Consider the following 27,425-nt stretch of genomic DNA (forward strand, 5'->3'; position numbering starts at 1 on the left):
TAGACAAGGTATTTGAGTTAGCATGTTCGCTGGCATTAAGAAATGTTGCGTGCACTCACCTACTTGGTTATTTTAGCCTTCACTACGTCGGTCTTACACATGCTTTTTCATGCACACACCCCTGCTTTCCTCCTCGATCTGTATATCCATACAGAGACGGAACAAATCCTTCTTCTACAGGAGTTCTTTGTAGGAATCTGATATGAAGAGAAAATTAAGCAAAATTAAGTTAGCTTGGCCTGGTCCCAATGACAAAATTAAGAGTTAGCTGCAAAGAGTAGGTAAGGTGTACTCACACTTACCTCAGAATAACAGGATTTAAGCAGCATCCATCCTCTCTGGTTCTTTTTTTGTGGCCCATTATATTCAAATCCAGTTTGCGACGTCATCAAGGCCCGGCTGGGATGTTGCTTGGTTGAATTGGTTAAAATTACCAAAAATGAGCGACGTACTTTCTACTTTTATTTTATCAAATAAGTGGTGAATGGCGAATTGGAACAACATTGTTTCGACCGGTCCTCACCCACAAACCTGTTTTCACGTGAATAGAGTGGTGGATTGAATGACCTTGTTCGGCGGTTGGCGTGTATAAAGTCGCATTGCCACCACCTACTGGATTCAACCTAAGGTCTCCACTAACTAAGGATTAACAATACCAATAATGACCATAACAATAATCACAATACCCCTTCCTACGCCGCTCCCTCTTTAACATACCTGAACTACTTCTGGTTGAGAAAGCCTATAAGCGTCTCTCAACAGTTGATGTACATCCTCTCCCGTAACACCTACACATCCAAAAACTTCCTTGCTGCATCAATAATGACCTCAATTTTCTCTGACTGTCTCTCAATGCCAGCAGTACAATTTATCACCATTGCCACAAAGGCACTCCTTATGTGTCCTGACTGACACGTCCGCTATACTTTTACTTAGTCTCCCTATCAAATCTTGTCATCCGCAAACAGTCTGTAACAACTTTGCAGCCTTTGAACCATCTGGCCTCCACTCTGTGGGAGACACCATCAACTACCCCTTTAACTGGGGCTCTCTTATTCAATGGAAAGCAAGTCACTGGATAGATGTCCATTCCCCCACCCAAAACCTTAACTTGCAACACCTTTTCCATTTGTTTATGAGACACACATTCCACGACGATTAAACTGAAAAAAGCATTCAAAGTCATACTGTAGTATGTAGACACAAACATTATAAAGTCAGTGTGGTCATTTTTTTTCCACAGTAGCATAAAAATGTCCTACTTTAGCATGTCATCCAAAATAGCATAAAAAAGTTATACAATAGTATGTGTTCAAAATAGCTTAAAAATGTCATACTTTAGTATGTCATCCAAAAGGGCATGAAAAAGTCATATTATAATACGTCTTCCTATATAGCATATAAAAAGTCATACTATAGTGTGTCGTCCAAAACGGCAGAAAGAAGTCATTAGCTTAGTATGTCAAAAAATATTATCTTTAAGTTTTTTGGAAAAAACTGAAAAATCCCCCTAAAATGACATAATATAGTGTATTGAAACAAGTCAAAATATAGTGTGTTAAAAAAAACTGAAAAAAAATGTCATAGTATTGCATGTCGAAAAAAAACCTTTAATGGTTATTTGCAAGTAAATATGATTTTTGTACAAGAAGTGCTGCTGTGAAAAATCACATTCACATTAAGACAAATGTAAATGGACCACCAACATTCAGACTGTGTACTTTCCACAGGAACATAGTAAATGCAATGCGGCTGCTTCTGTAAAATAATACAGAGGACCCTACGCAACAAAAGTCCACCAGTGTTTTTCTGCTTTTACTCAAAATATTTGCTCTGTTCTCTTTTCATCATGTTGAGCTGGAACGCTGCTGTATGTAGAGCGACTTCCTCTCATTTAATGTCTGACATGAAACATTGATGCGCTGCAATTCAATGTAAAATCGGAGCCGTTTCCACATGAATTATTAACGACAGCCAACTGGAGATGTGAGGCTGCCTTCTGTGGCTTTCCCAGTAACAATGTGACTGAAGGCAAACAGTGACAGGTCTTCATCCTGCTCCACTGCTCCGTTACATAACAATGCAGAAGAAAACCTTGCTGAGCATTTACCAAAAAGACAAGACCCGAGGCTTTCGGCACCTGTATTATTTGACATTCACGAGTAACACACACACACAAAACAGAAATTTACTGCTCTTGCCGCAATTGAGTGAGTCCCTCTCCCTAACCATTATCGTGTTATGTGGTTTGACAAATGGCCCTCACCTTCACTGCGGGGCAGACCAGAGCCGGCGTCGATAGGTGTTTGAGTGGCGCTCTAAATTGTGTGAGAGCAGAGGAGGGATCAGAGTTGGTTACAGTGAATGCCTACAAGTGCGGTGGAGGACATGTAGAGGGTACACCTGAGGAGCTGACAAGAGGTCTCTTTCAGTTGGCGCTGATGACAAAAATAGACATTGAAGCAGTTAGAGTTCCAAGATATAAACATGTGAAAGGGGTCAGAAAAGAGGATATCCTGCGGTAAGTCTTTGTACGCACAACTCTTCAAAACAAGTGTGTGCTGGCAGCATCGAGAGTTCAGAATGTGTGAGAGCACAAACACTTACGTCACACATTACATTTAACAAAACTGTGCACAATATAAACTAGTACAACTTTAAATCCAGCCACACTGGGACATCATAACTGCTGTTACAAATGTGGCTGAAAACAAGAATAATCAAATAAATATTTCACAAGATGGTCATGAGTCATGTGGACCAGTATCTTCATGAACGTCAGAGCGCGGCGCCCTGTCGGTGTTCACAACGGGAGGTCACTGAACAGTCAGAGGCTCTTCACAACTCAATGAGTTACACTGATGAAAACTGTGACTCAGTTAGTGTTTCCCAACAATTACTCAAACATCTCCACCTCTTGGCTGAAGGCGATTTAGGATCAAAGAAATACCTCAGCTGAATCATCAGCCCAAAAAAGGTCAATCCTCTACTGTGAGTCACATGGTCATTAACACTATAGTAACCACAATCCACTGATCAATACAAGTGAAAAACATGTTTTTTGTGATGAAAAAAACATATAATTATGGAATCTGACATCTTTGTGCTGTAAATAAGATCATTTACTGATCTGATGTTCCTCCTGACCACGGAGGAAAAAAGAGTGCTTACATAGTTTGGCACACAGAGGAACTACCCCTGCCTGACATCAGTGTGAGCTGGCGTTCACTTGCGTTTATGCATTGATTGATTGCCAGGCCAACGCTCCCAGCTGTCCTCCCACCCAGCACAGCGCCGCTCCCAAGACTGCAGCCGCCATCACTGCCAGGCTGGCCTTCAGCACTGCGCCGGGGGGTCTGCTGAAGCGGGCGGGGGCCATGCACGCCAACATGGCCACAGTCACAGTCAGGGTGAACAGAATGGAGACGGCTGTGTTGATGGCCACTATCTGGCCGAATTTGGCGAAAGGCACAATCACACAGAAGAAGAGAGGGACTGTGGAGATCACTGTGGTGACGGCGCTGGACACTATGGCAACGCCCACATGGTTCACTGCCTCCAGGGTCCGCCTCTGTCTCTCAGCCCCAGGCTCCTGTAAACAAAACACAGATTAATAAGAAGAGCAGCTCCTCTTTATTCATGAGCCTTCAGGGCGCTTCTGGCCTTATTTAATAGAATATTATTTAGCATGCGAGCTAACAGAAAAGTTTGATGCGGAAGTTTTTCTAATTGCTCCTAAGTGCTGTAACAAATTCACACTCCCATACCGAGTTATGCGCAGGCGTAGAGGGCATCCTCTCCCCCGCCAGCAGGTATCCTTCCACCAGGTGCAGACAGTAATCCACTGAAGATCCCACCAGTATAGACAGAGAAATGGCCTCCACTGCTCCCATCTCCCAGCCCAGCCAATACATGACGGCCACCACCAGACAGATCACTCCTGATGACAGCCAAAAACTCAGAATGACACACAAGCTCCTGACCCAGGCCTGAATCTTCCATTTTACAATACATTTTTAAACAACCTGAATTTACTTCATCTCTTACCTAAAATGGTTATGAGTACTGGGAGCAGCAGCAGAGGATGTGCAGTAAACACGGACACAGCTGCCACACAGATGGCCAGAGACAGCAGTAGGCTCCAGAGGGCACTCTCCACACCTACAAACAGACCAGAGAGCAGCGTGTTAGTAGATTTTTACATTCTGCTGCCCTCACTTCCTCCTAACAATTAATCCCTCTTCAGTTTTCAGGTGGAAAAACTTGACATGTAGTGCCACCTCTCACTCGCCTATGATTTCCATGAAGATCTGCTTCCAGTGCTCGCAGGTCTGGAAACCCCGTTGCAGAGCGGAGGACTGCGGGAGGGCGGCGAGCTGCTCTTGGATGAAGTTCTCCCACTGAAGGAAGTCGGAGTAGGTCTGAAAGGAGGATTTGCCCTTGTATGTGGTCTTGGGGGAGGAGAGGGAGAGCGTTAGCCACGACACAGACTGTAAGAGATGTGAAAATGTGCTGCTCTATGATGCGAGGACATGAAAAGCAGAAAGATGAAGGGACTCACAGACTCAAAGGCCATGGACAACCAGCGGACCTTGCCTCCATGCATTCCCACCGCTCCGTGGGAGAGCTGCCCAGGGAGCAGATTGGGCTCAGGGAGCGAGTGGCACTCAGGATGGAGCAGAGGCAGAATAGAGGACAGTTTATTACCTGAAAAGAACAGAGGAAAACACATTACCTTTTAGGATTCCTCATTCGCTCTAGATGGTTATTTTATTAGAATTTTTAGGTAGGAACCAGTACATTTTTTGGCATGCTTGTTTGAAAAATGACTTTAAAGATCCAATCAATCAATTAATTGCTTTTTGATCAATTAACAAATCAATTAATCAGCGAACCATTTCGTCTATGAGGGTTATACTTATTGTCTTTATGCTAGTTTAAAGTAAAGTCACTGTGAAATGTGTTTGGTTGTTACCTGAAGGCAAACACTGTGCTCCTCCCGGCTTTACAAGTTGTGTGTTTGCACTAATAGCTTTACAGATTTTGCAAAGATGCCCCATTTCCTGGAAAATATCAAAGTCTGGGTCCAATATAATGCTGCCCTTTGGAGAGAATTAAACAACATGTCAACCTCATGAGATTATCATGGAAAAAGCTGGCTCTGTTGATTACTAAGAGACACTGAAACAGGCGTGACTCTCACCATATCTCCGATAACGTGGTTGTCCCTGTGTTCTGTTCGGTTGACTCCCAAGATGCCAAACACGACAAAAACCATCGCCCCAGTGTCGACCAGAGGACGCACAGCTGGATGGCCACATACACCGCCACTGCACGGGTTAAAGCCAAACGTTTTGGATGGTTTCGTTTTGGCAGCAGACGAGGGATCTTCGAAAATAGAACCAGAGGAAAATCTCTCAACAGGCGTTTATTTATACAGTGTAAAAATATGTGTACAACCAGAGTACTGTGGAAAAATCCTCCAGTGGGTTCAGATACTGCCACTTTAAGAAACTTTATTTGTTAGAAGTGTTATATCACTGCATTTTCTCTGTTGTGAAGGCTCAGCATGAGAGTGAATGGCATAAAAAAAGACATTTCAGCAGTGAGACACATACAGTGAGAAAAACGTTTAAGGCTGCACCAAATGTCATCTTTTTACATTCGAGGCTTCAATTGAGGTTTTCAAATGAAACTCTGAATGTCTGTCATCAAATTTTATGATGTCATTTACCCCCCACTTAAAGAAAATAAATCCTAAAACAGTCCTCAGTTATTATATTATGTAGTGAATCATCAGATTAAATCAACTTAATTTAATGAATAAATGTTATTTATGGGGCTGTTAGAACACGCCGTTAATATAGGTGTGAGCCTCTTTTTGGGTGCAGCGAGCGGGACAGCCGACACTTGTTTTGAAAATGCAGTGAAAATGTTGCTTTTAAAGGCTAAACACAAACATGTATTGATTGAAGCAGAATTTTTCTTGGCTTACATCTTTGTTTCATTACATTTTGACCTTTGAGTTAAGAGTGCTCTAGAATTATTGGAAATATTGAAATCGCACAATTTGGAAACAATCCCACACAGCCACCACTGTAATCCAATTCTACAAATAATATATTAAAAATTATATTAGTGTAGCCTATTTGTTTTCTGCAACTTTCAAATTCAAATGTTGATTTAGAATTTGAATGTCAACATTATGAATGAAGCTTTGAACTATTCCCAACATCGTTCAAAATCATTATGTACTCAATTAGTAGCTCACTCACCGCCAGGAAGAGGAATATAAAAAGCTCCCTGTGTGGGTCCATCAGGCCCAGAGCTGATGCCGCAGCCAGGTGGGTTGACACACACACGGCTGGGATGAGGTCTAAGGCGGCGCTGGGCAAAACAGAGTCTCCTAAGAGGGGACAGAGGAGCTGAAATGACAGATTGTCCACTAAAAAGACTTGACAGTTCATCTAACTTATGCTCTGATTTTTTTCACTTGTGTTTTCACCTGCTGTGCTGCTGCGGGGACGACGCCACATAAAAGGAAAACTCTGGCGTCCAGCCATGACGGGGTTCACATGAGGTGGATGTGATCATCCAGCTGGGGTACGGGTGGTACACATTGGAAACACACACTGTCATTCTGCTGGTGTAATTGGCGCAGGGCTGATTATAAGCCTATTCAGATAAAACGAGATTAGTTATAAGCCGCTTTAGTGGCACATATCGCATTTGGTAGACATAACATTACAGCTAATTATATTACTCTTATTACTTTTTTTGCTCTCTAACCTGAAATGATGACACCTCTTCGTGCTCTGTGCTGCACTGTTTCCACGGGGAGGGAGTGCTGGTGTTGAGAGAGAAGCGGTAAAGAGTTGTAGAGGCTCCGAGGTCCAACTTTGATATGTACACTGTGAGTAAAGTGCCTAAAAATGAGCAGAAAGTAGAATATTTTAAAATAGCGGGAGAGGAGTTAAATAAAGAGGAAGAGGATTTTTAATGTGCTAAATGTTTTACCTGTTCGGTTAGTGCTTGAATTTGGTTTAACTGAGCTCCGAGGAGCAGTGGAGGTTGTTGCGCTTGCTGTCTGCTGATGCGTAGAAAACTTAAATGCTGGTGAGGAATTGTGCACGTACAAAGGATGGGGTTTTTCCATGAACACACCTGTAGAGCACAACAAGGGAATCAGACATTTTCCAGATGGCCACCAATGTCGTTAGCCGTTGATATTTGGTTAAATTTACGTTATGTTGGGTGACCAAAGTTCAATGTCAAAACAACATCTACTGCCAACGTCAGTTTGACAGTTAGATAATTTGTTGGTCTTAAGTTGCCTTGCTAAATAACCATCACCATCTTGTTCATTTTTTTGGAGCCAGAAGTGATCACATTTGGACAACTGGCTGGAGCTGTGGAGAAACGGGGATGGATCTGGCTTGCAGACTGTAGCATTCATGGAACTGCAGTTTTTTGGCACTTCCACATTGGTTTAATCTTACAGCCTCAACTGACTGCTCAGGTCAAGCACGTCACACATTAAGTTATACGAAATCTGATGATCTGGTCAAACTAATGTTTGACCAGATCATGAAAAAGACATTCACGTAAGTAACCTTTCATTATGGGTTTTATAGTGACAGATGGTTGTGTGATTGATTTTTGAGCTGCAGACCTTACCTACTGCTCTTGTCTTTATGTCAGTCGTTAAAAACAAAATCCTTAAATCCAATAATTTTATTATTAGTATTATTATTTTTGACTAGTCCCTACCATGATAAATACCTTGTGCAATGAACGCATTATTGTAGGTTGCCAGGCTTGCGCCCCTACAACTAGAAATCACTGAATCACGTTCCAAAAATAAAACTTCTCAATATCTAGAAAAATGCAAATATTGAATTTTTAAAAAAAAGTCCCTTCAAGTCATCTGTCACAAGTCTAAGTCTCAAGTTGTGTCTACTGTTTCAAAGTCAAGTCGAGTCTTTTATTTCTGTTAGTCCAGCAACTCCCAAGTCCCTCAAATTTTGGACTTGAATCTGACTTGAGTTGTGTGACCCGACACGCCCACCTCTGAGAATAATGACATTTAGTCATAAGGTTTGGAGAACAAAACCCAACATCTGTAAAATTGTGACGATGGTGAAATTCTATTGTTGTCAAACATTTAAAATATTGTCAACACGATTTTCATTTCAAAGCACACCTGAGCACATGGGGCAGGAGATGCCTTGACCGCTGAGGTTGCTCCTCAGAGCCAGCAGAGTCTGGAGGTTTGTGTCCCGGCGGAAAAGCAGAGGGGCGTGAGTGGCCGGCCTCAGGAGACAGCAGCAGCCAGCAGATAAAAGCAGAACCAGGAGGAAGATACCTGTGCAGACAGGAAGACAGTGATAAATGATGGCAGAGAGGAGGGTCTGATTGAGTAGATAGAGCAGCTGAGAGACACATCAGGAGCAAGGATCAATTACAGTCTCTCCTTAAAAGAGGGAGGATAAATTCTTCATGATAGGCACTTGCTCTTCCTCTGACAGACTGAATCCCCTCAGGCTGGACCGAGATGAGCTGGAGGTTACTGTCATGTCTAAATCATAGATCAAGATCTTGGCTGACAATATCTGTGGAAACCAAACTATAGAAATTTCTCTTTGATCTTTTTAAGTTTTATTGACTATAAATTGCCGTGCCAAGTGAGTGAGCTCTCAGAGGTTTATATTAAATCTCACCTAGAACGGCTTTCCGACGCTCCACAGCTGGCTCTGCCACTAAGTGCTTCAGGGCCCACCGCAGATTTGTGCTCACCACGCCCACATGCTGCTGCCCTGGAGGGGACAGAGGTGTCTCCACTGACAGGGAAAGAATGGCCGCATCGCCGTCTGTGTCACAGGAGCCTGGCCGAGGCAAAGACAGGGAGCTTAGTGGTGCCTTCACACTGTTTTACAACCTAGACTTATTCCCTTTCCCATTCTTCCCCCTCGTGATTCACTCAACGCTGGAGCGATAATAATCTCACCTGGCTCCATCTCAACAGACAGAAGTGCCACATCATCATCCTCATCTGACAAAGGGCTGTGGCTCGCTGACAGTCCCGAAAACAGCTTCCAGCTTTTAGAGAGAAGAGGCAGTTTAGGGAGAGAGACAGCTGAAGGGATTACAATGCGCCTGTGGTGTCGCACAGCATGCACAAATAAAATCTCACACAAAAGTAGGGAGACAATGCCTCACCAATTCAACCAGGCGTGTTCCTGATGCTCCACACATTCAGTCCAGATACACAGGGCGGCGGGCATCAGGGCGGATACCCAAAGCCAGCAGCAGCTGACAATAAGGGCCATGAATAGGCCGAAGTCATGCACGGCTGGGATCTAAGTGTCAGTTAAATGAAGCGCAGTGTAAAGGACCTTGAGACATTTAATTTGTGCTTATCACATGAAAATGCCTGTCTGCTGAGAGAGGCACTTCTATTCATCCATAGCAGGAGAGTCATTTATACTCCCTGTACAGATTCTATTAACGGCTGGATTTCTCCTCTGTGATTACCTGAGAGAAGGTGTTAGCAGCATAGGCAGCCGCAGTGGTGAAGGAGGTGAGGAAAGTAGCCCGGCCAGCTGTTTTGATTGTGTAGATCATTCGCTGCTGCGGCTGACGCAGATGGGAGGCCTGTCTGAAGGTGCTGATGAACACAAATACATCATCCACCCCTGAGCAACAGTGAGAGAACAAAAGAGCTGCCTTATTATATATGATGGTAAATGTACTGTAAAATATATAGATATTTTTTTCAGTTTGTGAAGGAATAGTTGACAATATTTTCTTGTTGAAAGCTAGATTAGAAGATTACCACCTCTGTCATGTCTGTGCAGTAAATATGAAGCTACTGCTAGCCAGGTGTTGACTGTAACATGTCATAAGTAAAGCAAATGTGTATTGGAATTAAAAGTAACTTGTACTTCAAGTAAATTCATAATCAGGTACTTTTTATTTTAACTTAAGTCAAATACAAATACAAGTACTTCAGTATAGATTTTCAGTACTCACCCACCACTGCCACTAACAGACTGTGGCTTTAGAAATATTAGCTTAGCTAAATGGTTGCTGGAGGGACTATTTTTTTGGCCTGGCGCTGTAACTTCCTGGAGACTCCGCTGGCTGCCTCACAGCAATGACATCAGGAAGCTACTGATTTGAGTGAGAAATAGTTCCACACAAACCCCACCTTAAAAACAGGTTTTGTTTTTTTCCCATTTTGGCTTTTGTTGAGAGTCTGAATCGGGATTGCCTGCACACAGCTTTCAACAAGGCGATGACTGAGTCGGCTGCAAGCAACTAATGGTACTAATGGTGCAAACTGAGCTAACAATGGCAATAGCGCTGACAGAGTTAATGGCGTTAACATGTGGAGGAACCTGAGGGTGGGTGTTACGCTTCCGTGATGACAATGTTCCGCCATCATGGGTTTGGATGGCATCAATAATAGTAACTGCCGTATGAGCACAGTGCAGAGTGCCAACAATTATTTAGCCAGTGGGATACACACACAGGGACACACGTGCACTAACATGCACACGCAGCTTGACCACGACCACGACCAAGAAAGAGCATGACTTTCTATGCTCAGGGTGCCATTACTCCACTCTATGTTTACATAGCGAACACTTACTTACTGCTATATTAACTCTCTGAATGTTGTATACAGCTCCTTAAACAACCAAGATGTATTTAAGTCATGTTTCCGATCTTTATGCTACGCTAACTGGCTGCTGGCTTTAGCTTCATATTTAACATATTTATGTGAGAGTGGTATTGATCTTCTCATCTAACTCTTGACAATATAACAAATAGGCCTATTTCCAAAAATGTTAAACCATTCCTTTGATTTAAAAAAAAAAGGTGAATTTCTTTTCCCTTACCAATACCAATAATAACAAAGGCTGCAACTCCATTGAGAATACCCAGGTACCTCACGCCAAAGACAACATGATACAAGAAAAGAGCCATCAGGCAGCTCAGTCCAATGCTAGCGAGTCCAAAGAAAGTCAGAAACACTTGGGAGAGAGACAAGAAAACAAAACGGAGCATGTAAATCCCTGACTCTGACTGTTCAAAAATTGAGATGTGAACACGTCAATGCATGTGGATTCAAGAGCAAGTCATACTGTACCAGAAAAGGAGGTCAGGACATAGACGAGGACAGTGATGCAGGCTCCGCTGATGACAGCCAGCATCATGTCATTGTGGAAGGTGTGTCTCACCTCATCATCAAACAGCTCTGTTCCCCCATACAGCACCTTCACCTGGCTGAAAACACATACAAAACATCAAATGTCAACTGTTTGCAACAATGTGCAGCAAATGTAAATATTACTATGACTTTAATGTAGCATAATAATCCTCTGAAAGAAATGATGATGTACTGTAATGAATGGCTGATACTGAAGTGACTTGTTCCTGACCTGGTAGATTGCTTGGCCAGGATGTCTGCGTACTGAACCACAAAGTTTTTGAAGCGTGATCGTTGCTCGTGAGCTCGGTCCTGCAGGGAATAATAGGAAGGAAGAGGAGCACCGAAGTGGATCTCACTGCGTAAGAGAGAGGAGGAGAGATGCTCAGGGGACAGACTCTCATCCACGTACCAGTAGAACTGTGGGTGAGTGATGGCCAGACTCAGAGAACCTGGGAATACATACATGACAAATCAGCACTGTTAGGAGGACTTTTACAGGTGCACCTTAATACTTCAAAGCTGCTATATCCCGCCACTTTTTTCCACCGTTGACTCACCTTGAATATCGGCTAGATCTGGGCCCATGCCATCATAGTATATCTTCCCTCCTCTCTCACTGGGGTAGAGGTAAGAGAGGAGGGAGCTGGGTGGGGAGCAGTAGGACGGCCCCAGTGGCAGATCCCGCAGCATCTCCAGAGGCTTCCAGCAGAACTGATGGAACTGCGGATGCTGCATGAGCAGACGCTCCACATGGTGAATCGTCTGCAGACGTTCAGGGGTGAAGATGTTGCAATCGCCCTCCCCTTGAGCCACAAACACCAGCTCAATCTTCCACAGAGCCTGACTCTGCAGGTAGTAATTGGGAGCAAACCTGCGCCTCCTAATGAGCGGCAGAGTGGCGTTTCCATCCAATGATCTCTTCGCTTCCTCTTCTGCTCTGTGATTTGAGTTCTTATGCTTCCCCATTTTCTCCTGACCCAAATCAAACGCTGTCCTTTTATCTCTGCTCACTGCAGCTCCTCTCTTCTGATCATTTCCTGCATGTAAAGGCTCGTTTTGTGGAGTAGAGGACCTCACGCCCTCATTATCTGTCCTGTTGAACGCTCCCTGTCTACTCAGCCTCTCCAGCAGAAGTTCCCTCAGGGCCTCAGACGCACTGTTATCTAAGTCTCGCCTACGTCTGTCCCAGGACCCCAGCTGAGTCTTTACAGCGATGGTGAGGGCGTCGAAGCGCTCGGCGGAGAAGTGACTGTGAACCTCAAAGGCACTGTAGGAGAGGTCTATGTCCAGAGGAGGGCAGTAGAGGAGCATGTAGGCAAACAGGGTGCATGGAAGCGTGACAACTACCCCTAAAACCACCCCACTGACCCAGGGTCGTGTGTACACCCACCCCACTGCCCTCCACAGTCCACACACACCAGCCTCCCTAGAGAAACACCTCTGTCCCCCTGCATGTGAAACTCCATTCTCTTCCTCCTGCTCCTCCTCATCTTCATCTTCCTCCCCTCCCCAGCTGGTCTGAAACAGCAGCGGCTCATCCTCCACATCCATGCTGGCACCTGTCAGAGACACATAACACCACTTGATCATTTCTTACTTGAAGTAACTCCTTCTTTCTCTCTGGCAGCGGCACAAAATAGACGTTTGAACCACGAGCAGCTGACATGAGCATAAGAGAAAATGAAGGACAAGGTAACTTCCAAAAGTTGCACTCAGCAAGCAAGGACGTGCGAATTAAGTCTGTCCTCAAGCAGCTGTCGACAAAGGGCTTCCATTGCCGCTCACATGGTGGAAATTGAGGAAAGGGGGGGACCTTTTTTCTCAAGGGCTTATAAGAGAAAATGGTTGGCTGAGTTCTGCTTTAAGATGCTGATCACAAGAGCTCGGGGGTGAGACAGGCTAAAAGCTGCGATTTAATTCTTCTCTCTGTCAGCGTGTGCAAGCCATTATCACCCGGAGAGAGTCTGCTGGTGGCTTTCTACATATCAACAGTGGCTGTGTGTGCGCTGCAGCAAATTAAATCATCTCACTTGTCTAATTACTGACAAGAAGAGCGAGTGGGATATTAGACAGAGTTGCGGAATAAGAGAGGGTTTATCTCCTTTGAATAATAGTGTCAATAGGTGCCACTTTTTCCACCACTCCCTTACACACAAGATACTGCAGTTTGCATTCAAGTGGCAGTGAGCCCGCTAACTGCAGCAATTTATCTTTTCTCTTTAGAGCAGTGCTTTAAGGTCAGCCAGGTAAGACAGTGAATCTTGATTATGTGTAAAAGATAGCTGCACGCGGGTCCATAGCTGAAGAGAAAATCCATCATAAAAAAAGAAGTCTTTACAAATTATACAATGTGATCGATATTTGTAAAAATGATTAAGACTCCAAGAGTTGGAAAGCAGAGAAGAAAGGCTCTTGAGAGACAAACCCTGGAGATGAAAATAAACTAGAGGCTTGTTGATTTATAGGTTTTTTGTTTGTGCTCTTACACCTGAATAAACTTTATTTCATGGTAGAGCTAGAAGCACAAATTGTGCTCGCGCCTGCTGGAGGAAATCACCTTGTGTGCGGTCACTGTGTCCAAAGAGTCTCCAGTTGGCTAATAATGGAGGAGCTCATGGATGTGTTTCATGGCCACATCATTATGAGCCTTCTCACTAACTGAGAGAGACAGAAAGTTCTCAGGACTAATGTATGCTAATGCAGTTTTAAGCTGGATTTTTTCCTTTTAAGAAAGATAAGAAAGCCTGTTGAGTTAAAAAACCAGGCGCTCCACTGTGTCTAATACTCTGTGAAGAAATGGGCCTATTTTCGGCCATTTAAATCTGCACAACACTTTCTTTTATTAATCACCATGTCATCTTACTGCACAGACAGGGACACCAGTGCACCTTTTAATGGGAGACCAGCAGACCAGCATCTGCCCACGCACTGTGAATGTGAACCTGCTCTTTTAGAGGACAAACTCATTAATGTGTTGGGAAGTTTGGCTTTAAAGTGAAAAGTGAACACAGAAAACCAAATATGCAATCTCAACAAAATCATCTAATTATTTTCGGATCACTGTGCCTTGTGTGTCGAAAATAACTAGGAAAACAATTTGTTCCTGTATAAAGGCTGTAATTTGGTGGCATCATTAGTGGTTATCTGCACCCATCACAGGCTGTTATTTCAAAATGAGCACAGTGATGGTGTTTTCTGTGATGCCATAATGAAAGTCGCTTTTCCTCTTCAAACGTGTCCAAGTAATATGACCAATTATGTGACATAATCTTTAAGAAATATGAGAGATATAATTGCATATTTAGGGTAAATGAAATGGAATACAGCTCTGGTAATTAGATTATTGCAATCCTGTTACATTCCATCATCTCTGCCTCTCCAGCTTGTTTTGATGATGATGCTCTCATCAACAGAAGATGAGAGGAGGCACGCAGACGAGCACAGAAATATGATGAGAGAAGTGGAATGGAGGAAAAGGGGGGGGGCGGGGGTGACACACCACACACCGCTGCCGTCACCCTTAAAAAAAACAACCAAAAAAACAACCAGCAGCTCAAATCTGTGAAAAGAAATTGTGCTTTTCTGCTGTTTAATATTCAGACAAATCTAAATGAGAGGACTGCCACCACAGCTCCACTTCTGTGTCCATTTCAACACGAAAACAGGCTTATTAGTGGCGCAGATGTCAAAGTGTGACAGTTTGAGGAGCTCATTAGAGACTGACATGCCTGTTAGACATTAAGGCTGTGCTGTATGCTAACCTAACCCTCCGTCGCCTACTGTGCGTCTTGCAACAGACGGCATGCAGGTACAGTGGAGGAAAGATAACCACAGTGATGCACGGCCTCAGGGACACATCCCTTTCCTCTCCATTTGATGAGACTGATGCTTCTATGCATCCAACAGTACTGCACCTCACGTACAATAATTATGAGCAGTGTGCAGCTGTAAAGCACTGCGAGCTGTGCAGAGCCTGGTATGACTAATGTGTTTACAAGCTCCCAGAATTGTTCAACACTGCTACTTTTTTTTGCAAAGATTAAGAGTACACAGCAGTTTAAACCCTGCGCAGGTGTGGATTAAAAATAGAGTGTAATTTGGCAGCCTGCTTTCTATATTCATTGGAATAAACGCCATCTCCCTTGTGGCCCAGTCTATATTAGGTAGCTGTGTTCTTTTGTCTGAATTGTAGTTTTATACTGAAAACTGAGACAGATACATGCACCGAGAGGCCTGAAGTGAGCATCTATTTGCCGCTTTTGAGGTATGAAATCTTGTATTAATCGCTTGAAAGGTAAACCTTCGCACCCCTCACCTAAGACTCAATTTTAAACTTGCTGTGCAGCTTTTTTTATTCAATATTTTAAACAAGCGCCATGCTGTACCTGCCTGCTTGTACAGCAGTATTTGATGGACTGTGTTGCGCAGCGCAGAGCTGTATTTGTCTCATGTGTCATGTTCAGCCAGTTGTGAGCAAAAAGGAGGGTGAACTGTAAACTCCACCACTATTTTCTTATGTATATTTGCTCCCATAAAAACAGCGAGTGTCAGCGCTTTTACTCTCCACTTCATCCCTGGATTGCGTCGGGTAGTTGAGGTGGGAGCTCCGAGCAAACCCAGCATGCCTGAACCCTTCACCTATAATCATCTCTCAACATCTCTTTCACACCCCCCCTTGCCTTTTTGCTCGCCATCCCTCAATCTCCTGCCCTTTTCCTCGCTTCAATCTTTCTCCCTTTTCTCCATCTTTTCCACAAAAGGTGAGAGATTTGTAACCTTCATTATTGACAGCAGCTTAAAATAACCCCACCCTCCACCGTCTTATCTCCTCTCCATCTCATCCAATATGGATATCACATGCTGCCCCACACACACACATTCAGCCTGGTGTAAACTCAGCAAGCATACCACCTCATTTAAAGGGGCATTGATTTCACCACTAGTGCTCTATGAATATATTTCTTATGCATGAGCGCTCAGCAGTGTGTTTATAGCGGACATGCCTTTCTATCCCTTTACACACTGTGAATCTGGAGTCCCGTGGTTCAAGTCAAACTCTCGAGATCCATTTGCACCTAACAGCAGTGTTCATTTTCTTATTGTCGATGAATTCATGCTCACATTGGAGAAAGCGCAAAGCCATGTGTACAGTGTGCGAAGCATCCTGGGGCTGTACCACGCAATTTTTCTCACACTCCTGAATAAAAACGGAACAAATAAGCCCCATATTACAGAGATGGTAGTTTCTTTTTCCAGCCTCATAAAAACAGCACATTCAAACAGATAATGAAGTCTATTTCTCCAAAAGTTATCTGCTCCAGAGTTACTCTGAGGAACAATGCTCGTACTCCGAGCAGATAGGATGAGCTTTTATTGATTTTTTTAATCCATTTTTGGACTTTGTCTTGAATTCAAAGATGACTGCACATTTTACTGCGTTCTGTATTTTTTTTTTTTTTTTTACAGGCTAAAACAAAAACATCTCTCTCAAAGCAAATCCCTGCAACACTGAGCGCTGTCTTACCTGAGGCTGCTGAGACGAGAATCACAGGTGAAGCGTTCAGGCCTACTGGGTCCACTTGGAATGTGCTTAACTTGTTCTCTGCAGTTTCATCTCCTCCATGCTCTGGTGTAGAAGAGGAAAAAAAAATCATTCACTGCTTTATTGTCATAGTTAATAACTCATCAAGAGAGACACCAAGGGAACCCCCACACGAGAATGACACACACAAATATACTCCCCCCCTCCACACACATAAACACACACACTCTACAGGAATCCTCTAATCTCAGCAGTTAATAATGTGATGTTTTCCTCCGCTTTTATGCTCCTCGGTCCTTTCTCTCTCTCTCTCGTGCACCCTCCCTTCCTCTCTTACCCGGTTGTCCAGGCGACAGAGTCAGTGAGAGACATTTCTTCCCAGAAGCTCCTCTCTCTCTCTCCCATGGCTTTGTTCAGCTTGCTCTGCTGGCTGGCTCACTGGTGAAAGAGAGGCGAGGAGGGGAACGCAGCCGGAAAACCTTCTTTAAATCACTGGAGAACAATAGAGAGAGCCTGGAGGGAGGGGTTTTATAAGTGAATCAAAACATGCATTGGGCTGATTCGACATTCATTCATCTGTTTTTATGTCACTAAAATGATGCAGTTGTCACGATGCTGCAGCCAAGCCCCCTCCCATGCTGTCAGAGTTGGTATGGTCGAGTCTAGTCTCAGTTGGTGGGGAGGTGGGGTGTGTTATAAGAGGGCGATCACAATAACTGGGTACAGTGGGAGACAAAGTGCAGGCAATTTGAAATAATCACCTTAAAAGTAAGAGTTTATTAGCTTGTGGCTCTTCTTTCTTTGTGAACACGGTGATCTCACACCACATGAAATTACGATGTTTAATCTGGCTCTCTGCTGATGCAGTCTGTGTGTACCACTCACACTTTGTGTTGTTTGTAAATTCAGCACAGATTTGACTTGTGTTTGCCTTGTTGTGCAAATAATGCTTTCTCCCACAGCCATAGTGCCCCTCGCTCACTTTCATCTAACATTAATGACCAGCTCTCCACTCTTACTGCCACATTCAGCTCATCCATCACCTCACTTCTCAACCTCCACTCAGGTTTATCTCAGATTGCATTGACATTGAGAGTCAAATACTCCATCATCTAAATGGGAATGGATAACTCTGAAGGGAAGTTTAACCCAGAGAAGCTCTTCAATAGCAGGTGGTGCAGCGTGTAGGTGAAACACAAAGAAAACAGTTTTAGAGTCTGCTGCTCGTGTCAGTGTGAGTGTGTGTCTGTGTGTGTCTGTGTGTGTGAGAGAGAGAGAGAGCACCCTTCAGGAGTCTTCATCTTGTTGGTGCAGCTGTGACACATCTGACTGAGTAGACTTTTTCAGTCACCTGAGATCAATAAAGTGAAGCAGAGTGAGTCTAATCACATCTATTGCTGCAGCACTGTGGAAGACAAACAAACAGATCTTGTGAAAACTGATCATTTGTTAGAACTGCATGTCGTCAATAACAACCAAACACATTTCGTACAGTGTCCTTTGTTAGGGTTTAATGAGTCCCTCCGATCTCAACAGACTTCATTCGGTAAACATGAATCACAAATATTGGCAGGCAAGAACTCATAGGCAGTTGAACACATAAAATAATATGCATTTAAATACAAAATATACATATATCAGTCATTCGTACGTCCACACATGCACAGGGCTTTCAGAAAGACGGACTGACAGTATGATGTATTCACTCCCTGATCACACAGAGGAAGAAGTCAGAAGAGTTTAACGGTCCTCGTTAAGGCAGGTCTTCCTGAAAAAGCCTCATTTTTAGAATAACAATTTGTTTTTGGCTATGAGAGGAGATTCACATTAACAGCTATAGCACTTGGGGGAGGAATGTGCCTGAACAACAGCCTAAGTTGAGAACAGATGGAAAAAGATGAATAATTTGACACGTCTAGCAATATTACACAATGAAATTATAATTGGAACAGAAGCAAATGGCTCTGCATGCAGGAGGTATCTGCATACTGAGTGTCTCATACTCGGGGCAGTGTCCTTACTACCGGACAGGGACAATAATAGGGAACTGTTCTTATCTCTCTGTATCATTAACAGCAGAAACCAGTGAACAAATGGCCTGAGGAAATAAAAAGAAGCTACAGAACATTAACATCCTACCATCTGGATCTAAGATCTAACAAATGATGGAGTACCCTAGAAGTAAAACATAATCTCCTGACTATTCTTACACAGTTTGATCATTTCTCTTTTCTAAATATATAGTACACATACAAAGAATACTCTAGCTGTCCAACTTTATGTGGGAGTCCCCTATATACCTAAAATAAACCGAAGTAAATGTTTGGTTACCTCATTTATACAAAGACAAAACTAGACAGTGCAACAGTTAACAGTATAAATACGCTGATATGTAAATTTGGCTCTGGAAAATAAACCTGATATTGATAAGTTCTACAGAGCAGGAAAAACAATCTGCATTGATCCTGTGATTTCTGCAAATGATCGTGGTCATCTTCAGTGTTGCATTGCATTCAGCTTTGATTGAGTTGCATGTTTTCCACTGCATTTCCATCTCTGCTGAATGCTCCAACAAAGGGGATTACAGTTGGAACACAAATCTAACTCTAATCTAACATAGTTTTAGCACCTGCTAGAGAGGCTCGGAGGAAGCCCAGTTTTTTTCTTTTTGGAGAGTGAGGAATTTTACATTGGAACACATTTCATTCCACAAAAAATGACCCTCGAGACCAACTTAGATACTCCACATATAATCTACACTTTATATCAACGACAAGCAATCTCACGACAAAACAAACATTTTGTCACAAAATGATGCAAAAAGAATTTGTTCGCAGCTGTGTCTTTCACATTTCAAATTTGCAGTAACACTTTTGGCCTGAGTGTTTGATCAATTTCCTTCGCTTACAAGACATTCACAGTGAAAAGCAACAGCCCCAGTGTACTTGTCATGGCGACAGCTGACGGGAAAAAGTAGACCTAAATGTGCTATGATCATTGATTGGTCCATGAGAAAACGGTGGTGCTGCCACACATAGAGTAACACACACACCCTCACCAAAACTCCCTCTCGGTGCTGTAAACTCACATACACTCTCATACTCCCAAAGCTGTCCTATGACAAGGAAATTGTTCCTTTCCTCTGGCTACCACAGATGCGTCTCCCGGATCTCAGAGATGATGTTATTCGCTTTTTTGAGTGCCTGAGAAAGGAAAAATAAATAAATAAAGAGGGCAGTTAAATCACTGGCTTTCAAATAAGAGTTACTGGTCTTCATGTTCAGAACCTATTCAGAGAACAAAAGCATCAACCAGTTTTACCTCAAGCATCTGAGCAACTTCGGTCCGCTGCTGTGCCGTGTCCTGTGACTCAATGAGCAGCTCCTGCAGCAGTGGCTGTTTGTAAAGCTGACCCACCAGCTCACTCTGCAGATGCTCTTTCACAAAGTTCACCAGGAAGTGCATCACTGTCTTGGGTACACTGCGGACATACAGCCCCAAGACAAAGTTAGAAAATCAGCATCAGTTACAACAAGTGAGCTCAACAACAGAAAAAAAGAACTGGGGAGAGGATGTTCCCCCTGAGGTGCTCTGGACTTGTTCCAGTCGAACCTGTCCTGGATGCTTTTGCGAACAATGAGGAAGTAGCACTTGATGAGGCGCTGGATGACCTCGCAGTCCCTCTGCTCCTTTGCACTCAGCTTGCGAGATATGGGCACCGCCTGGCAGAGAGAGAGAGAGAGAGAGAGAGAGAGAGAGAGAGAGAGAGAGAGAGAGAGAGAGAGAGAAAGAGAGAGGGAGAGAGGAAGAGAGACAGAGAGAGAGAGGGGGGCAAAGTAAAAATGTTGACAGTGTGCTATGTATTCACTACTAAGTGTTTTGTCCAACTGCTAATCCCACCACTCACTGTGTCAAGGAGGTTAATGGCCTGGCCTTTGCTGGGACTGCCAAAGCCTGCAGCCGGGATTCTCTCTTCCGCAACCTTCTCGTTCTTCCAGCGCTTCCCTCCATCAAGGGCCTCCGCCTGACAGCAAGAAACCCGAGGAAGTCAGGGGGTCAAAGCAATTTTGGCTGAGTCTGGAATTTCACTACAGACTTTGAAGATGGCTCTGATGCTTGGACGTGAAACATAATGGTTAAGGCTTTACAGAACACAGCTTCTGCCGTTTACCCTGGCAGAATAAATGATAAATGAGAGTACCTGCTGTAAGGGACAAATAACTACCTGCTGACTGTTGACAGATGCAGAAACCTGCGCTGCATCTGTGAAGTCTGGATGTTTTGTGTTGATGTAGGCAAGCTCTATTGATACTAAATTGTGCACCTAGAGTGAAAAAGCAGAATAAATCTCAGGCAGTTAGGACTTGGGGGTTACTTATTACAATTAGAGATCATTTTTAGCTTAACTGTGGATTACCATTTCATTAGTAATTGGTAAGCGCTTCCTCAGTAATCCAGTCACCACTTCCACAATGGAATCGTGTAGTTTGGGGAATCGCAGAAGCTCCTTGGAAACACAAAGACATACTTCAACATTCAACATGGAGCTGTTAAAATTAATGCCTCTCTGTTTGAAGAAGGCAATCAAGTGTAAAACATCTTTCAGCTAACCTGTGTGCTGAAGGAGGAGCAGTGCTGGATGATCCTCTGCAGCTCTTCATGAACCAGTTCTACACAGCGCATACTGGGCTCCTCCAGCCGCTTAATTTGCCGCTTCACCAACAACTCAAAGGACACCTCAGGCACAAAAAGTGCTGGCCGTGGACCCTGCAGGGCAAATCACACACACACACACACACACACACACACACCAGCTCCACAATTTATCTGCTATTCCTCCAAACGAGAGAACTTGACTAGAATTTGGATTTAACTAATTACACAAATAGAAGTAAGGAAGCACTCACCGTAGCATTGCGGATGGCAGTGAGGATATCAAGCTCAGTCAGTCCTCCCAGGGGGTCGATGGACTGCAAAGTGCGCCCAAAGGTCTCATGGAATATGTAACAGATCCGAGCACCCCCGCAGCTGTAGACGAGAGGGCTTCAGCTGTGACACCAACGCGGTTTCTCAGTGCTGTGTGTCGGCAATGCTAATCACGCCAAAATTAAATGCAGTCAACCAAAAAAGGTCAATATTTGCTCCCTGCTCATTTACATGAATTAATCTCCTTGTGGCAAGAGAGCTGTAGAGATGAGGGTGCCAACAGAAGATGCTGATGCCACTTCAATTTACAGTTACATTACCCCAAGGACATTGCCCTCATGATATACACAGTGCACCAATGTAAGTAAAATGCGATGACATGATACATACACTGATTTGCATCATCAAGCATTTACCACTCCAAAAAATATCCTGTTACTGTGGATAAGTCAGACACACTCACAGCTCTGAAGTCTGGATGTATCTGGCTGTTCCCTCGATGGTGTTGCAGTAATCGCTGGCGAACTTGGTGACAATCTGCAGCAGGGTGGCGCTGTGGTCTTCTACTGGCTGGCCATAGCTGTTGAGTCGCGCCTGGTACTGGGAATTTAGCACAGTCACTCGGGTCTTGAGCTCTGGCAGGCAGTCCCGGATGTGATGCATGAGCAGCCTGCTGAGAGTTTTGGCCAGATAGCGTGAGCCGGCGCGGGAAGCGAGCGAGGGATAGTGTCGCTGCAGGAAGGCTTGCTCATCCCTCATTGAGTCCTCCAGGCTCTTCTGAGTATTGATATCGTGCTGGCTCCTAGGAGTACGACCAATTAGGGGGAAAGAGGGAGCGTAATCAGGTGATCAGGGCAATAAGGGCATTAATAATTTGCCACCTTCCTGTATTGTGAAACCAAACTAGAATGCCACCTTGCGGTTGTATGCCTCTGCAAACCAGTCAAGTCGTGGTTAAAGTTTACATCCATGTCTGCTCTCCAGAGTCATATGTAGCCATACAGCTGACAATGCTTCAAATATGGATGTTGCTGCAAAGATGCTACATATTCTTAAATGTAAATCAGCGTTTCTATGGCTTCAGGCAAATAAGATTTAAGATTTTGTAAGACTTTTCAAATGCCACTTAGATGGAAATTAGGGTTAAGGACAAATTTGCGTGTTTATAGTAACATAAAAACATATTTTTTTTGTCTCATGGCTGAGACAAGGGTGTAACAGAACGTGGGAAATACCCTACTTTTCTTTGGTAATTTTCTTGTCGATTTTGTGTTTCTCATTCTGCATGTGGGATTCCAATGCCTTGATTCTATTTTGCCAACTTTGAAAACTTTTTGCAACAAATAGAGCCTCATATGCATTGCCTTGTAGCAATTAAATCCTACTTTATATTTCTTTGCATTTTTAAGACTTTGGAGAGATTGACATTTCAATACCAATGAAGATGTTACTTTTAAATTGATGGATTCAATGCCTTTTAAGACTTTTTAAAAGATCCATAAGAACCCTGGTAAATGTTCCATACACATCTTCAAACTGGCAGCACAGAAAATCTATACAATTAGCACAGTTTCAAGATGGGGACACAAAATTACTGTCACCAATTCAGTATCCAACTAAATGTCTCCACGTCTGTTATGGTGGAGTACGGTGTTAAATAATGGCCAAAAAAGTGACCATGACCGGATATAAAATGTCATCACTTTGTCATTTCATCCTATTAGACATTTGACGTATTGAGCTTTGGCCCAAAACATTATTTGTGAGGTCACAGTGACCTTGACCTTTGCCCTCGAAATTCTTATCAGTTCATTTGTGCCAGATTCGAAGAAATTTTGACAAGGCATTCGTGGGATGTCGCTTTCACCAAAATGGGAGGGATGGACGAGCAACCTGAAAATGTAATGCCTGTGACCATGGCCGATCCACAGGTGCAGACGCATAATAACATTTCATAGCTCAGATAAAAGAAAACAACAAACAAATATATTACTGCAAACCTGTTAACCACCCCGATAATCCCAAGTCTGACGGGAATGACTCGACCCAGAAGGACCTCTAGAGCATCAGTCCCTGCATCCATCAGGTCCAGTTTACTGATCACCAGCAGTGTTCGACGACCTGGCATACACATACACACATACACACACACACACACACATCTTTGACTATAGTTCTATAAACAGATTTAATTTTTTATCATTTATATTGAGGAAAAATGGGGAAAGCGTACAGTAGGAAATCATAGAATAAAACAAGGTAACAGGTAGCTAGTGAGATAGGACTGAGGCCAGCAGGGAAACATTTGGGACAGATACAGATGTCCTAACTGGCAAATCATCAGTGTGCAACAGGCACGTTAAGGCCATATTGCCAGCCACCCAGATAATTACTACAGGCAGATTCTCATCGTCCATCAAGCTATTCTTCAGGGTGTACCATGACAGCAACATTAATTTTCTAAGCAACTATTAAGTGTCAGGATGCTCTTAACAGTAGAGACTGACAGGTCCAATAGTCTGAAATGACTCCAGTATAATGCATTCTTTGTGCACATTTAATAATTCAAAAGGCATTTCTACTTGAGGCGTATTATGTAATAAGCACTGATGGAGAGGAAAGGAAAATTAAAATTAAATCTGAGGAGAAGAGGCGCCGTGTGCAAAATATCCTACCATCTGGATCAACCTCACGAGCCAATTTCAGAGCATCAGAGGTGGCCAAGTCAGAGTTGGCAGGGGACACTGCAAGGATGAGGGAGTTTGGATTGGAGATGAAGGACAAGATCATCTCTTGTACTTGTGCCTCAATGTCCTCTGGCTGGTCCCCAACGGGAACCTGAAACAACAATGAGCAGTCAGCATTACAGTAAGAACAGCACAGATGTGGTAATGCTGTGAAACTGTGATTATTGCAAATATGATAATAACAATATTATGGTCTTGTGCCATTTTGTTTGAACACATGAAACTAAATCAATATTATTCTCAAGAGGCTTCATTTACCTTAGTAATTCCTGGTAAATCAACCAGGGTGAGATTAAGGACTTTGGGGGAGAAAATCTTCAAATATATGGGCTCAGGACTGATTCCCTGGAGGACATGAAAAAAAATCATGAATGCAGTGAAAAAAAAGCTAAATTGAAGGCATCACAGACTTGAAATCACTCCTTTCATTTCACCTTGTTTTCACCCGAACTGCGTTCAGTCTCTGCTTCAATTTCGCTACGAATTTCCTGAAAATCTGTGAAGATCTGTCAAAAAAGGTGTAAGCATGGTGCATCAACTAAACTCAGCAATAACACATGATAAATGCAGAAAGCAAATCATTCAGATCTTTCAGATAATTGTACCTGGTTCTTGCAGTGCAGGAATGTACCCCATTCTTCAGCTTTGACACCTGAACAAACATGTAAGAGTGAGTGCAAGTAATATTACAGAGAAGTCTGCAAATAAACTGAATAGTTTGGGGAGAAATAATGTAAACTTAAAAGATGACAGACAGACTGATATGCTGGACAGATTAAGGTTTTGGAATGAACAAAATGTCTACGAGTCCACAAAAGAAGTAATGAGGCTAGAAAAAGACAAGTCCATGCAGACTAAATATACAGAGACCTGGGTAGCTGATTTGGGCATTTTGTTTCACCCCATTTCCTGAAAAAGTAGTGAAGAAGGAGAGGAAGACAGACTACATGTTAGCAAAGAGAGGCTCTAAAAGTTTAAGTTCAAATAGTGAGTGAAAGCGTCATGCCAAAGTGCTAATCACACATAAACTACTTCTAGCAGACTGCATGCCTAGACAGAAATAACAAACCTGCTGTCCTATGACATGCTAATAATCAGTGTATCATTACTTGTACCAAAACTTGATTGTGTGTTTTCGAGCATAATCAAAACAACTCCCCTTTTATTTTAAATAAGATTAAATGAATAAACGTGACAGTACCACTCTCGATCTTCAGTCTCTCCTGCAGAGGGGCAACATTAACAAGTTGCAACACGAGGGGTCGTCTTGTGACTATTCCTGATCCCCGAGGCAGGAAATCCCGTCCAACCAGGCTCTCCAACACAGAGCTCTTTCCACTGCTCTGTTATGGCACATAATGACAGCAATGATTCTTAAGCACCGATACAGCCAGTTTATACGTTCTATTGTTTTATCAAATCAAAAACTAAAATTCAGATTAGAAACTTAACAGTTTTAGTAACAGTAGTGAAATCCATGCAATAGTTACAGATAAAGATTAGACAGATAGATAGCTAGATAGACAACAGAAGAATAAAACGAAAGCTCACGGTAGTGGCATGATCGTCTAGTGCCAGGGCGAATACATGGAGCTGTTACTACCGTAGATATGCTTATGGTGGTTGTGCAAATGTGGGTGGTTGACAGTGCAGGTATTGCAAAGTGATTAAATTTAAGTTTAGGAGCAGTGGAGGAATAATGAATACTAAGTAATGGATAATATAGAATATAAAATGAATATTAATATATGAACAGAAGGTGCAAAAATTGTGAAATACAGAATGCTGGAAAATATGTAATTAACAGTGCAAACATATGATTAGATAAAAAATGTGAACAGAAGGAGAACATATAAGTACAAGCACCAATGGGATGTATATATATACAGAAAATACAAATGCAAATTGTGCAAGGGTAAACCCAATCAGTTGCTAGTCAGTCCAGCAGCAAAAAGACAGAGTGCAGATTATGTTCATATTAAAGCTTTTTATTGTATTTTTCCTGACTGACCTGAGATCCGACCACGACTATCTGAGGCAGCTGTATGATCTCTGCACCCACTGTGAGAAAGACCTCCTGCAGCCGGTTGATAGTGGGAATCAGGGTCTCCATCCTTCCAACAGACCGGGTGTAATGACTAAATTGGGAAAACGGAACAAACATGAATGGACAAAAAGAGACAACAAGGTATCTCAGGTGACAATGAATCATATGCTACTGTAACAAGAAAAACTTTGAGCTAAACGCTAGCTAGGAAAATGAAATTGGCTGCATTATACTCTGAGTATGAAGAGAAAAATAGTACACTGTTGAATAACTGCGACTGCAGATGAAAATTACAACAAATAAACAAACTACAGTGATTCTCCTCTTGCTTTGCCGAAGGGAAGTGGTCCTGATGAGAGGGGTGTAACGCCCAAGCATCAGTTTGACTAACACTGAGCCTCCCAATTTACACACTAAAGGAGGATTTCAAGCCACAAACTAACCATTAACCATCAATCACGGCACTGACCTGACGTCTAAGTTACATGGCAACAAATAATACAAGAGCACAGGCCGAGCGGCTCGGCATTATCCGTTGATGTTAGCTGGCTAAAGCTAAGTGTTAAAGGCAGGAAGTCAAAGAGATGTGCTAGCTTGGTGCTAACGTTAGCTTTGCCGTTGGAGCAACCGATGCTCCGTTATGACCTTACCGATGTCCAACAAACAATATCCCTCCTTAGCCAGCGTGTTTGTCCTTCATTATTTGAAGAAGAAAGGTGAAAGTCAAAAACATTGCATTTTACCCAAATAGTGATCCGAAATTAGCAGCAAAAGAAATAACCGTCAGTTTATCATACAGGCGGCAGTAGCATTTCTCTTCCATAATCTGATTGGTCAAAAAAATGTGACTAATGGCCATTACAGTCATCTGATTGGCCAACACGTACATGACGCACAGTTGGTCCCGCCTTGGGAAGTGGCTCTAGACTCTAGTTTAACCACTTC

General features: G+C 43.1%; 2 protein-coding genes across 4 annotated transcripts; both read right to left on the minus strand.

Moving 5' to 3' along the window:
- Positions 1-1,589: 1,589 nt before the first annotated feature.
- disp3 (dispatched RND transporter family member 3) lies at positions 1,590-17,897 on the minus strand. 2 transcript variants are annotated; one of them, XM_042488501.1, is made up of 22 exons: positions 17,098-17,172; positions 16,743-16,844; positions 11,776-12,777; positions 11,448-11,667; positions 11,156-11,292; positions 10,905-11,039; positions 9,535-9,695; positions 9,220-9,359; positions 9,008-9,099; positions 8,721-8,885; positions 8,204-8,365; positions 7,018-7,164; positions 6,790-6,926; positions 6,506-6,675; positions 6,276-6,406; positions 5,204-5,388; positions 4,976-5,102; positions 4,562-4,707; positions 4,292-4,451; positions 4,048-4,161; positions 3,768-3,940; positions 1,590-3,592 (listed from the first exon to the last, which is right to left on the minus strand). In XM_042488501.1, exons 3-22 carry the CDS (start codon positions 12,767-12,769, stop codon positions 3,236-3,238), a joined length of 4,053 nt encoding a protein of 1,350 aa, XP_042344435.1. In that variant the 5' UTR covers positions 12,770-12,777; positions 16,743-16,844; positions 17,098-17,172; the 3' UTR covers positions 1,590-3,235. The 2 variants fall into 2 exon arrangements, with proteins under 2 accessions (XP_042344435.1, XP_042344434.1); XM_042488500.1 differs by having other exon boundaries at positions 16,743-17,897.
- Positions 17,898-18,249: 352 nt separating this feature from the next.
- si:dkey-32e23.4 (dynamin-1-like protein) lies at positions 18,250-27,292 on the minus strand. 2 transcript variants are annotated; one of them, XM_042487800.1, is made up of 18 exons: positions 27,131-27,292; positions 26,445-26,571; positions 25,635-25,776; positions 25,304-25,342; positions 25,039-25,085; positions 24,868-24,939; positions 24,692-24,778; positions 24,362-24,524; positions 23,687-23,807; positions 22,150-22,488; positions 21,668-21,788; positions 21,372-21,527; positions 21,178-21,267; positions 20,986-21,084; positions 20,668-20,784; positions 20,373-20,482; positions 20,082-20,241; positions 18,250-19,963 (listed from the first exon to the last, which is right to left on the minus strand). In XM_042487800.1, exons 2-18 carry the CDS (start codon positions 26,544-26,546, stop codon positions 19,907-19,909), a joined length of 2,022 nt encoding a protein of 673 aa, XP_042343734.1. In that variant the 5' UTR covers positions 26,547-26,571; positions 27,131-27,292; the 3' UTR covers positions 18,250-19,906. The 2 variants fall into 2 exon arrangements, with proteins under 2 accessions (XP_042343734.1, XP_042343735.1); XM_042487801.1 differs by lacking the exon at positions 25,304-25,342.
- Between the last annotated feature and the right edge of the window lie 133 nt (positions 27,293-27,425).

The sequence above is a fragment of the Plectropomus leopardus genome, chromosome 6 (assembly GCF_008729295.1).
Source record: "Plectropomus leopardus isolate mb chromosome 6, YSFRI_Pleo_2.0, whole genome shotgun sequence".
Lineage (NCBI taxonomy): Eukaryota > Metazoa > Chordata > Actinopteri > Perciformes > Serranidae > Plectropomus > Plectropomus leopardus.